Here is an 11,971-nt window from a genome sequence, read left to right as displayed (position 1 = left end):
TTAATTATTATTATTGGGTCATCTACTCCATGGCTGCCCCTTTAACAGTTCTGAGCTGTTACCTGGGCAACAGGGACCTGCTCATCTGATTGGTTAAAAATCAAAAGGAAGTCTAATCGTCTTCCTGTGTTTATATCGCTGGAAGCGCCTTATGACCTGCAGAAAAGAACCGGGCCACAATTAATAAATCAAATAATGGATCCATGACACATAGGTTGGTGTTGTCTTCATTCAAATTACTCTTATTTGTAGCTGCACGCACGTGGCAATTTTCATGCAACATGAGCTTGCAACTAGCAACTTAGCCAAAGCTAGCACACATGTAATCAGTAATCATGTAAACTCACAACTTTAACATTTTTTTGTGTTTCATCTTGATGCGGCATGTTAAATTACTGCATTGTTTCCTTGTTCTCTATAGCGAACAAGTAACATTCTAAAAGATGACAACAGTCAAGAAGATCAAATGTGAGCTAGAGGAAGATCTCAATGATACGTGCATCAGTGAAGGTGATCTTGATATCCACATCAAGGAAGAGCCTCAACTGCATGAAATCGACGAGAAACAACACGGAGAAATAAACGACACCCTGGACTCAAACTCTGATGGTCTGTCCTCCAGATGTGGCTCGAGAGATCATGACTGTAGCTGGACTACGACATGCAAGCAAGACCCAGAGACGAGAGTAAAAGAGGAGACCAGTGACCCAGACTGGGACACGGAGGATTGCTGCAGCAGCGCCCAAAACGTCGACTTAAAGGAAGAAGCTTGCTCAGGTAAGAGTGACGATGTTAAACCTTGTTTAGAGTTTGACCTGTTTGATCCTCCACATTGAGACCAAAAAAAAAATAAAAAAAACACAAAACAAAAACACTGTAGATTCAAGTAAATACTGAATAGTTTTTATAATTTGTTTTGGAAAACATGAGTTGACTTTTGTATTTGACCTGGTGGTAAATAACATGTTTGTATCTTTTCCTTGTTAGAATCATCAGACTTCTATCCATGTCGATACTGTGATGTTTCCTTCACTGACCTTGGCTTTTTAGAGAAGCATGTCAAATGGGTCCACCAAAAACAATATCGAGAAAACGTTCGAAAAAATTGTCTTTCATCACTAGATCTGCCTAAACATATCTGTACCATCTGCAGCAGCAGTTTCTTATCTAAAGTGGAGCTTAGAAACCATGTCAAGACAGCTCATCCCTCTCCTCCTCCTCGAAGACTGTACCCATGCCCAACCTGTGCTCGCAGTTTTCAATATTTGAAGAATCTGAAAAATCACTGCCAAAGTTGGCACGATATGTCTGTAACTACAAGAGATGGGCATCTCAGTTGTGCTGATTGTGGGAAGAGTTTTAGGAAAACCTGGGGTCAAGGGCCCCATTTGTGCAATGAACCCAACAATGAGGAAGATGAAGATAAGCCAATCTGTGTGGACACTGGGGTGAAATGTTCCAAATGTGACAAAATACTGGGTACACCTCAAAGCCTCGAGGTACATATGCGTACTCACACAGGGGCTCGACCCTATGTCTGCAAGGACTGTGGCAAGAGGTTTGTAGAGCGTAGTGCCTGGAGTCACCACATGAAAATACACTCAGGGGAGAGACCCTTCAAATGTGAGGTTTGTGAGAAGACCTTTCTACGTTCACATCACCTTAACAACCACATGACCACGCACACAGGCAAGAAAGAATATTCCTGTCCAGAATGTGGCAAAGAATTTGGACTAAAGGCAAGTCTAAATCAACATATAAAAACTCATTCTAATGAGAAACCTTTTGTGTGTCCGGTGTGTTCAAAGACATTTCGAATGCGTAGACACCTGAGAATTCACAGTAAAGTACACAATACTGAGAAGGCTCATCAGTGTGGGGACTGTGGGCTTAAGATTGGAGATATCGGAGCTTTACGAAAACACCTGCGCTCACACACTGGCGAGCGGCCGTACCACTGCACTGTGTGTGGAAACCGCTTTATTCGCCTCACACATCTCAGAAACCACCAGCGCACTCACACGGGAGAAAGACCCTATAAGTGCAATGAGTGTAACAAGAGTTTTGTGCAGTCTGGAGACCTTGTGAAGCACAAGAGAATTCACTCAGGAGAGAAGCCCTTTGAATGCCCAGAGTGCCATCGTTGTTACACTTCCTCTGGTGACTTGGGCAAGCACCGCAGGATTCACTCTGACCTGCGCCCCTACACATGTGAAGAATGCGGGAAGACGTTTCGTTTGTCAGGCCATCTGAAAGCCCACACAAGGACTCACACTGGAGAAAAACCTTACGTCTGCCCCATCTGCCACCGCAGGTTTGCTCGTTCTCATCACCTCTCTGGGCACATGGCAAAGTGTTATTGAACGTGGAGATCAGAAGTACTCAAATGCAGGTCATGTAAACTATGCTGCATTATATTGTTTTTTGCATTCATAACTATGTAGTGAGCATTTATTTTAACCTATATGAAGTTCAGAGCTAATGATGCATATCAAATATACAATAAAACTTGTAGATGTGTAGAGTACAAGACATGTGTCCAACAGACCAGGGTTTACTTTGAATGACACAACATTAAGTTCAGTTTCTGTTGAACATGTCATGCTATCAATAAAATTTAAGAGATCAAAATCCCAAACTGTTTCTGCATTAATGTCATGTCCTGAGGTTGGCCTAGCTTACAGTGCAATGCTCTGCCCTTTTTCCTTTGGCGCAATGATACTCTGAAATTCAAACTTAAGAATAGTATACAGTCCATCTTGGGGAACCCCTTGAAACATGCAAAAGCTAATTCTTAACCGTACAAAACAAAGAAACCCTGAAATATGTCCCTTTTAAAACAAGGAGAATGAGGGGCCCACTATGTCATCAGTACAACATGACAGGTCAATTGGAAGGAGATTTGGCCCTGCTTGTTTAAAGATAGATTTTACATCTACCAACTTCTGGTTAAAATCAAATAGTCTTACAGATGGTAGCTTTAATAAATGCTCTGTTAAATAATACTTTTTATTTGTTTTTGTTACTCATAGTTTTTATTGCCCAGTATAAATATAGTTGTTCCTTAGTGAGATTGTTATTACAAGCGAAAATAATTAACTATATGTATTTATTTTATTATTTATTAATATGATGACATTGCCAGCTCTCATTGTCTCCAAAACTATTGCATTACATTACCAGTTTTTTTGTGGGGGTTGGTGTTCAGCAGTGACAGATTTCTCCCTTTCTCTTGAACACAAATACAAATATAATTTAGCTTGTCTAATCTCAGAAACAAAAACCTCTCTATATGTTTCTTTTTAGTATTTTGATTGAATTTCAAACATGTTTTTAAGTGTAGGTAGTCTTGATGGAGATGTGATTGCTTTGTCTTAAAAAGTGCTACACTGTGAAAAATTCTAGGCAAAGTATTAACATCTCAACCTGAACACCAATCTTAATCTTGTTAGTTCAGTGAAAATAAGAGTACAAGCTTTTAAACAGGACATAACATACCCAGGTGTGATATTCAAGGCCACAGATTAATAATTAGCATGAAAAAAAAGAAAAAAAACACAAAACAGTGCCCATTAAAAAAAAAAAAAAAACACAGCAAACTCACGTTAAAAATGTTAATTAACTAAATGAAAGCTCTGAAACACCTTGAAATCTCCCTTTCTGCTCCTCAGGGCATATGTAATTTTTTTCAGTGGAAGACATTGGCCGCATCCACTGACCCACAGTTGGCCCATGATACCTTTCTACATTTCTAGCAGTAAGTACAGCCACCAACCGTTTTTGTCTGATATTCTTAGTGTCCAATTGTTCAAAGGGATTCAGAGCAAACAGGTTAAAGAAGACATAATATACACTTTTCAGACATTTAGAATTAAGCTATAACCTGCATAGATTAAAAATTTATATTATATTATATTTATATATATATATATAATATATATAAAATATATATAAAAAATCACAGTATTGATCTATTTTAGTTATGTAATTATATTGTTGAAAAATTTTATTTTCCTGTATTATCCAGACTCTAAAGTATAGGCCAATGGGCGGAGATAGGGGGTAGGTAAAAACATTTTCAATTTTCTGAGCACTCAAGCCTCATATAAGTTGAATAGTTTACATAATAGGCCTACAACCCCACAAAATTACGCCAATGTGAACTTTTTGCAAAAGAATTAAAGTGCACAAATATAACAGAAAAGCATGTAAAAGTGCATTTTAATATTGTTTTTAATTTTATTGTTTGCGGTTAAAAGTGATTTTTCTTGTTAAGTTTTAATTGTAAAGACATTTATCATTTATAACGAGACCTACAACTAAACTTGTCTTGGTCAATTCGACGGGAATTGGTCTATTATTTTTATGTCCGCAATTACGAGGACAGAGCAGTAACTACGGCTCCGGCACAGATAACAAAGATATATTTAGGAGTAAATAATATCGACTGTACCTTTGTTTAAAGCTGGAATCAATACTTCTTAAAGCGTGTCCATTTTTCATTTAGCCGCGTCATGTCTGTGCGGAGGAGGGGCAGAGAGATGAATGGGTGGATCCTCTAATTCCCCCTGTTGCAGTTATCATAATTGTTGAACAACCACGGTTTTTAAAGATCGGGCTCCGGGAGAGGCAGGCCGCACAAAGAAAGTTAATAGATTCTAAAATTGAGATAGATTGCATGGCAGACGTTTTTGGAATGTTCCATCGGCGTCGCAGTCAGATGGACAAATATGATCTAGGGCTGGAGTTAGGGGGGCAAAGCTGCACTCAAAAACAAGGCAGCAGAGATTGTATCCTAGCAAATGCAGGTGTTAGTGTTTACTTTCTCTGTGCAGTGTGTCATCGTTTGGTGCCTGATAGCCGGATACATCACCGTCAAAAGGGCCTATTCCAGCTCCAGACTAGATGAGGCTTCCCATCCGAGAGCCACAATGAAACCGCAGTTCCCCTGTTCGGTCACCAGGGGGAAATGGATACCTGTGCAAGGCAAGTTTCTGACTGAGAATAGGAAAGGGAAAAAGTTTGGGTCTTATTCATGAACTTGGGATGTGTGTGTGGTTGTGGGTTGTGCACAGAATAGAGGATGTCACAGTAAACATACAGTGCCTCCTCTGTCATCATACGCCTGTGATTTCTCTGCTGAAACCTGCTTTTACCACCACAAAGGGATGTTGTACAGCACTGATTTGTCCAGAGGGCCCTTTATTTGTTTCCATCCGTTTTGATATCGGTCATTGTTTCACATTTACAGGCTTTCTCCCCGCCTTAGACATCTTCACCCATATCCAATTTTCACCTTTCCTCTGTGCAATTTTCTGCAATATTTTGTTGTTGATGGCATGATGCTTTCTTTCCCTAATTTTAGAATTTTAGTCTTTACCTCCCAGCTCTTATTTCTCCTCTACTCCCATTCACTGGTCATAATGTTGGTGTTTCAAGGACATTTTGTGCCATCAGACTAAACATAGGCACAGCACATGAGCCTATATAGCAGCTACAAGAAACACAAAGCATTTATTAATGCTTCCTTATTGCAATACCAAGTGGCAAAACACATTTTCAATCTTCACCTCTTGACAGAGTGTTGGTAGTGTTTTAGGTGACAGAGAGAGGATTGAATTACCCCATATTGGGTCCTATAACGGTCCAGTTGCAGGGATTTTCTTTTTGTGATGTAATTTGAGCTATCCAATTTTCCTTGTATTTACTGTCTATATTTTGTCAATTTGGCAGTGGAACGCCCTGCTTGCGTTGGCGCTGGATGTCACTGGTGTCGTCGCGCTACGGTAGTTTTGGTGTTGGCTGGCCTCGGAGGTCAGTGTGTGGGAAGAGAAGGTGGCTCTGCAGGGCTTTGCTGCGGCTCTCGATCTGTCCCTTTGGGCTCCGGCAGGCCCACATGCACTTCTCTCATTCATGAAGGGGTCAGAACACGGGTCAAAACACACTGTTTGACTCTCCGCAACACACTAGTGTGTGTGGGCGTACATGAAACCGGGTATTTTGTGGGCCTTTCGAAAGCTGCAGCTGGTAGCGACTTTACTCCTCTCGTCTCAAGTCCAAATGTGCCTAAAAGCATGGCTCACACAAAGGAAGACGAGAAAAGCGCCATTAAATCGTGTGGAGAGTGGGCTGCGGAGTTACACATAAAGGGATCGAAAAACACTGTTTATTCCCTATTAGTATCACTGCGTTGACAGGTTAGTAAAGAGGCACGGAAGATTTCTCTCTCCCTTAACCAACACGCACAATAATAAAAGAAACGCCACTGGCCAAGACCCATGTGTTCCCCAACCAGTCATTTGGCACAGTGGCGACCAGCGGAGTGGATCTTTTGACCACAACCTCCCTCCTCCTCTCATCCCGCCGTAACCTCTTGGACCCTCTGTCTCTTTAGCGAAGGGGATAGAGATGTGGCAAGCGCCTGAGACTGACAGTGTGCCCTCCCTGCTCAGTAAATATGAACTGCACCCAACAGACAGACTCATTCATCACAGGGGAAAGAGAGGGGTGGAGGGAGGGAGAGAGAGAGAGGGAGGGGCAGAGAGGACTAAGAGAAATGTCCCAAAGACAAGAGACACAAAAAGGATGGTGGGAGGATGAGGAAGCAGATGGAAAGAGGATGAAAGAGAGGAAAAAAGTGTTTGGGTGAGCAGAGTGGGGGAGAGGGAGATAACATGCTGAAAATGGGGAGAGGGGCCAGGGTGATTGAAGGATAAATAAAGGATAGCGGATATACATGAAAAAAAACTTAAGCTGATGGAATGCAGAAGGACATTTTCTATCTCATCACCAGCAGATTTTCTGTTTTGATTGCTGCCCTTAAGCTTCATGTCATGCGAACATTTGATTCTGATGCCCTCCAGTCTGTGAGCATGGTTTCTCCAGCTGACTTGTTGCAATTTGACCTTGAATTTTCTCTTAAACAGCTGCCAAAGTATCTTGGTCAAAACTTATACCAAAGCCTGTGAGCTTGGGGTTTTCATCTACTACTGTCTATAATGCTTTTAGTGAATGGATTAACAAGCGATCAAGTGATATGTTTGATTTGTTGATATTTTTGGGCTGCTATCTAGGGCCAGTTTTGTTTATTTTTCCCCAAATTATGCAACTTATATTTACTACAAACTCAACCACAGGCATTCTTTTTACTACAAACTTTTAAGAGAGCTGTATATATTCACTTTTTGTGCAGCTGCGTCTTTGAATTGAAGTGTTAATATGAAGCTTGTGTGTATTTTTTAGGCAGCAGATTGCCCAAAACTAAATACTGGCCTGTGCTGGAGATTTAAAGCAATAGTTGATATGCTAAAAAGTCCATTTATTGGGCCGATTTATTGTCTTTTTCTAGTTTTGACACTTTGCTACTTCTTCTATTGTTCTGTCGGCTTTATTTTGATGTAGCACACGTGTAGTAGTCCTCTTCAATGTTCCAAAAATGTCAAATGTCATGTCATCCAAGTTTTCATTTTAAGAAATAATCTTCAGTAATGACACTGACAACACCCCATACAGTTAGCATGAGTTTTAAATTAGCATTTAATTAACCTCTCTGTTAGACCTGCCTGCTCCCAAGTTAAAGAGTGATCGAGGCTGATAAGCACTTGGATGTTGAAGGAGAGGTATTTTATCCAATAAAAAGTTTGTCCACCACAACATTATTTTTGTTTTTGTTACACTTCAATACTCTGTTACTGTTAACAAGGGCCAAACATGTCTAAATTGTGTAATAGTTATGATTTGACTCATTTAAATAAACAACAAGATCTTATTTTGTTCAATTAAGTTTAAAATGCCTCTTCCTTATATGTAAATTGTCCCTCAATTTTAGATGGAATTTTTGGTATTGGTAACCCAGACTACTTCCTATATTTTTGTACTTTTCCACTATTTTTCCCCTTATACTGCCAAACCATGATGAATATTTACTACAGGCACTTCCCCACTAATCCAAGTCATAATTGGAAAATCACAAAACTCTGTCATATGCACTTTACAGACACTGGGAGAATACTGCCTCAAAGATGGGCATAAACACTGCATGTGGAGTTACTAACAAATTGATTATCTATTTCAATTGATTGTGTAGAAATAGAATTTCTTTGCATATAAAAAGCTGGTCTTTGCCCTTTACGGTGCACATCCTCAATTTCCAACAACTTCCCCCTCTTGACTCCCACCAAAACCACGTCCTCTCTATCTTTTTCCACTCTGGCGAAAGACAGCAGAGAGGGAAGATGATGTGTGACAGATGCCACATTTCGACTTTCTGTCAGGGAGATTAATATTGACACAGTGTGTTTCTTACCAGAGGCGAGTACGGTGTGTGTTGGGCTTTGATTTCATTATGCTCTGCTCAGCCACTTTTTTCTTAAGAATCAGACAATAACAGATGTGGCGACTGAAATGGAGACACTGATATCTGAGGGGCTGAGTGAACAAGGCGTATTGCTGGAAGGGGTGGTCATCAGTCCTGTTTGCCGTGGAAGTGTAGACCCCCGAAGGATGCCCCAAGCACATAGATCCTTCATTTTATCAGCCCCCTGAGATTGACAGTGGCAATACACAGAGCTGTTCTTCATGTTTGTGATAGGACATACCTGGACACATTTATTAACACTTCTATCCTTGTTATAACTTATTATCTTCTATGGACCATAGAAATACAATACTAGATAAGTCACTCATTAGACAGGTAAATTAAGAAGGTTTTTAGTTGTTCCAAGCTTCAATGGATTTAACATATGCATGGGTTGCAGGGCTTATGTCATAGGACATAAGCCCTGCTGATTTGTTTCCCAAATCTCATATTTCATTCAATTTGAAGAATATAAATTTCTCTTACTGCCCATAGGTCACTTTTTGACCAGTGTAGTCTCTCTTAAAAAAAATATGACAATACAATAAGCAACAAAGTCAAATTTTATGATGCCAATATGCTGTAGTCCAGATTTGTTTTAGACTATAGGGGGAGAATATTAGACAATGCTTTTATGCAAAATGCTTTTATGCAAAAGAAAAGTGCATTTATGTGTTTCCATCATATGGTCTCTGAATGGTGGAATGATGCCAAAATTCCCTAAGCGGATCCTTGGGAAACAGCTGTACCGGTCAAGGATTGAAGGATTCAAAATCTTCATTTGCTTTGCTTTGAGGCAGAGCTATACCATTGCATTTTAACGCTTCGGTTGTCTTTAGTGGGTAGACATTTTAACATACTGTATATAACATTTGTTATCATAGCTCCTGGATATTTGTGAATGTAAAGCTTTATGAAAAAAAAAATTCCTTCACAAGAACTTGGTGAATGGTTGGATAGTAAGAAGTCTTTCATTTATGCCCTTTAAAAAAAACTTGTTTCATGGACAAGCCCTCCTGTCAATTCTTCTTTTGCTGTACTGTTCATATCATTACCGTGTGTGGTTAGCCAAATATGCTTCAGGTTCTGGTGGTTATGGGGAATCTTTTGCCTGACCTGCTAGCTAGTGCCTTCTACATTTTGATTGAATCCAGAAGGGACCAGAACTGGACCACAGAGCATGAAAATCCTCCGTCCAAACTTGACACGACCCAACCATAGCTTGCTAATTTGTATCACATGTCTCTCAAATGCAAACATCTCTTCTCCAAAATTCTTGCATCATTCAGAATAAAATATTTAACTTTTTTTACCTGAGATAACTAATAGTTTGGTGCTTCAATTGATGATTCTGTAAAAATACTACTTTGTTTTTAAGTAAGGAAACGAAAACAAAAACTCTCTCACTCCTCACCCCACTCTCCACAGTCAACACATACACAATTCTATGCAAAAAACACTGGGTATACAAACAGTCCAGTAAAGTCCTGTCAAAATGTTCAGAAAGGTGTCCATGTACATCTGAAGTCCAGTCATGTCCTAATAGATATAGTTAGTGATAGGAAGAATACTTGTGTTTCTGTAACTAATGTATTTAGGTAAAGAATACCAAATACCTGCTTTAAAATATAGTCTATAACATATTCTGATACATGGTCTGATCAGAATACTCTGAATACTTTTTACACTCCGTTGCATTTAAATAGGATTGTAAAAATGTACACTTTAATATATGTTTGTTTCACTGTGTAAGTATTTCCTGTCACTAACTGGAGATGGAAAAATCACACATACACTCACCACAACAGCACAGCTGTCTATTTTTCTCATTAGTTATGTGCAGTTTGAAACCCAAATTACATGATCAAATAGCATAATTTATTCCTCTGATTTTAGGAAAGTTATTTATTCAGAATATAACCAAAGAAAGAGTAACTGTTCCAGAATATATTTGGTACATATCTTCAGTTACTTCCCAACACTGTCTATAGTGTAAAAAAAGCTTGTCATTCTCTCTGTGTTGTCTCCCTCTCCAGGTTGTATGGCTTTCCTCTTGTCACCTTTCACCCGTCCCTCACAAGCCCTTCTGTCAACTGTTCTTTTGCTGTACTGTTCATATCATTGCCGTATGTGTTAAGTCAAGTATGTTTTAGGTTCTGATGGTTATGGGGAATCTTTTGCCTGACCTGTGAGTGCCTTCTACATTCTGATTGAATCCAGAAGGGACCGGAACTGGACCACAGAGCGTGAAAATCCTCCGTCCAAACTTGACACAGTCCAACCACAACTTGCTAATTTGTATCACATGTCTCTCAAATGCAGAAGACACCTTTTCCCCAAAATTCTTGCATCAGTCAGAACAAAATATAATGTCTTTTACCTGTGATAAGTCATAGTTTGGTGCTTTGATTGATGATTCTGTAAAAATCTGTGTTGCTTCTCAGTCCATTATGATGTCATCCCCGTTTTACATGTACGCAGCTATGTTTTTGACACGAACAGAACATGCGTCCCTCTGGTTGGTTAATCCACCTGCCAATCACACGCTCTGAAATCAAGGAAACGGGATACGACTCCAAATCCACTCATCTTTTTAAGGCTTTGTCAAAACATGTTTCTGATTAGCGATGTAAGGAAATCTTATGTTAGGTAAATAGGTTAATGTATGTGATGCTCAAAATATATCCTAAGACACAACATTTAGACCAATTTACAATCTTCCAGACCAGTTCATGTCTATCATTCTGTATCACTGAGTTACCTCTGTTTATACACACATCTGTATATCCAACCATATCAAATCAATTCATCTCTAATTCCTTGTTGATTTTTATTTTTTTTCCCAATGCATTGTACAGACACTACTTCTTGTTCTTGGGCCAAAGCTCATACTCGCGGCCTTCATTATCAACTTGTAAGCCTCTGAGAACTTTCTGCCGTTATCGAAACATTTCTGAGCTGGATACAAGAGATGGATCCTACAGCTTCCTGATTTTGTAATTTCAAAGCGGGGTTTGCTGTTAGTGGGAGAATAAAATCAATACGACTCTCTGGAGAGGTACTAGGTATAGGCGTGTAGACCCAGCGTTATGAGCGAGGATTCGAACAGGAAGCTGTGCCGGAGGAGGAGGAAATAAGGAGGAGCCATGCACACGAGTGAATAAACAAATAGAAAGCAAAGCAGGGGAGATAATGCAAGAAGGAGACGAGAGCGCGTTGGGGGAAACAGTTGTCGCCAGAGACTTTTATTGACCCCTCCTTCCCTCTCTCCCTCTCCAAGGCACACGTGACTACCAGATAAATTCACACACACAGTGAGAGAAGGCTACTGAGGAGAGTGAGGAGGAGAAATGAGAAAATAAATTACTCTGGAAAGATATGACGATAGGCTACACGCAGCTTTAAATCTAAAAGGGAATTCTCGACACACTCCACCAATTTGTCACTGTTTTTTTTGCCCCTTTTCATTTCTTTTTTTGTACTTTTGTCTTATTATTTTTCACCCCTTCAATACCCTGTTGCCCCTAATTTACCCCACTTTTCCACTGTAGGCACGTCCAATTGTGTTTTCCAAATGTCGTCTTTACATTTGCTTTGAGGCCATTGTCACATGAG

The 11,971-nt window shown here is 39.8% G+C and overlaps 1 protein-coding gene across 2 annotated transcripts; it reads left to right on the top strand.

Moving 5' to 3' along the window:
- The first annotated feature begins 106 nt into the window (after positions 1–106).
- Positions 107–2,638, top strand: LOC110174391 (gastrula zinc finger protein XlCGF57.1). Of its 2 annotated transcripts, none has more exons than XM_020940494.2 (3): positions 107–214; positions 422–777; positions 988–2,638. In XM_020940494.2, the coding sequence occupies exons 2-3, from the start codon at positions 444–446 to the stop codon at positions 2,361–2,363; spliced, it is 1,710 nt and encodes a 569-aa protein (XP_020796153.1). In that variant the 5' UTR covers positions 107–214; positions 422–443; the 3' UTR covers positions 2,364–2,638. The 2 variants fall into 2 exon arrangements, with proteins under 2 accessions (XP_020796153.1, XP_055020308.1); XM_055164333.1 differs by having other exon boundaries at positions 148–214; positions 623–777.
- The last annotated feature ends 9,333 nt before the right edge of the window (positions 2,639–11,971 follow it).

The sequence above is a fragment of the Boleophthalmus pectinirostris genome, unplaced genomic scaffold (assembly GCF_026225935.1).
Source record: "Boleophthalmus pectinirostris isolate CB_2022bp ecotype Guang Dong unplaced genomic scaffold, ASM2622593v1 HiC_scaffold_6, whole genome shotgun sequence".
Classification (NCBI taxonomy): Eukaryota; Metazoa; Chordata; class Actinopteri; order Gobiiformes; family Gobiidae; genus Boleophthalmus; species Boleophthalmus pectinirostris.
Note: the sequence above shows the minus strand (reverse complement) of the source record. Positions and strands in the feature narration are given on the sequence as shown.

Coding starts and splice junctions, on each gene's coding strand:
- LOC110174391 (XM_020940494.2), top strand. CDS start 444: ATGACAACAGTCAAGAAGATCAAATGTGAGCTAGAGGAAGATCTCAAT. Junction 778..987: donor AAAGGAAGAAGCTTGCTCAG/GTAAGAGTGACG, acceptor TTTCCTTGTTAG/AATCATCAGACTTCTATCCA.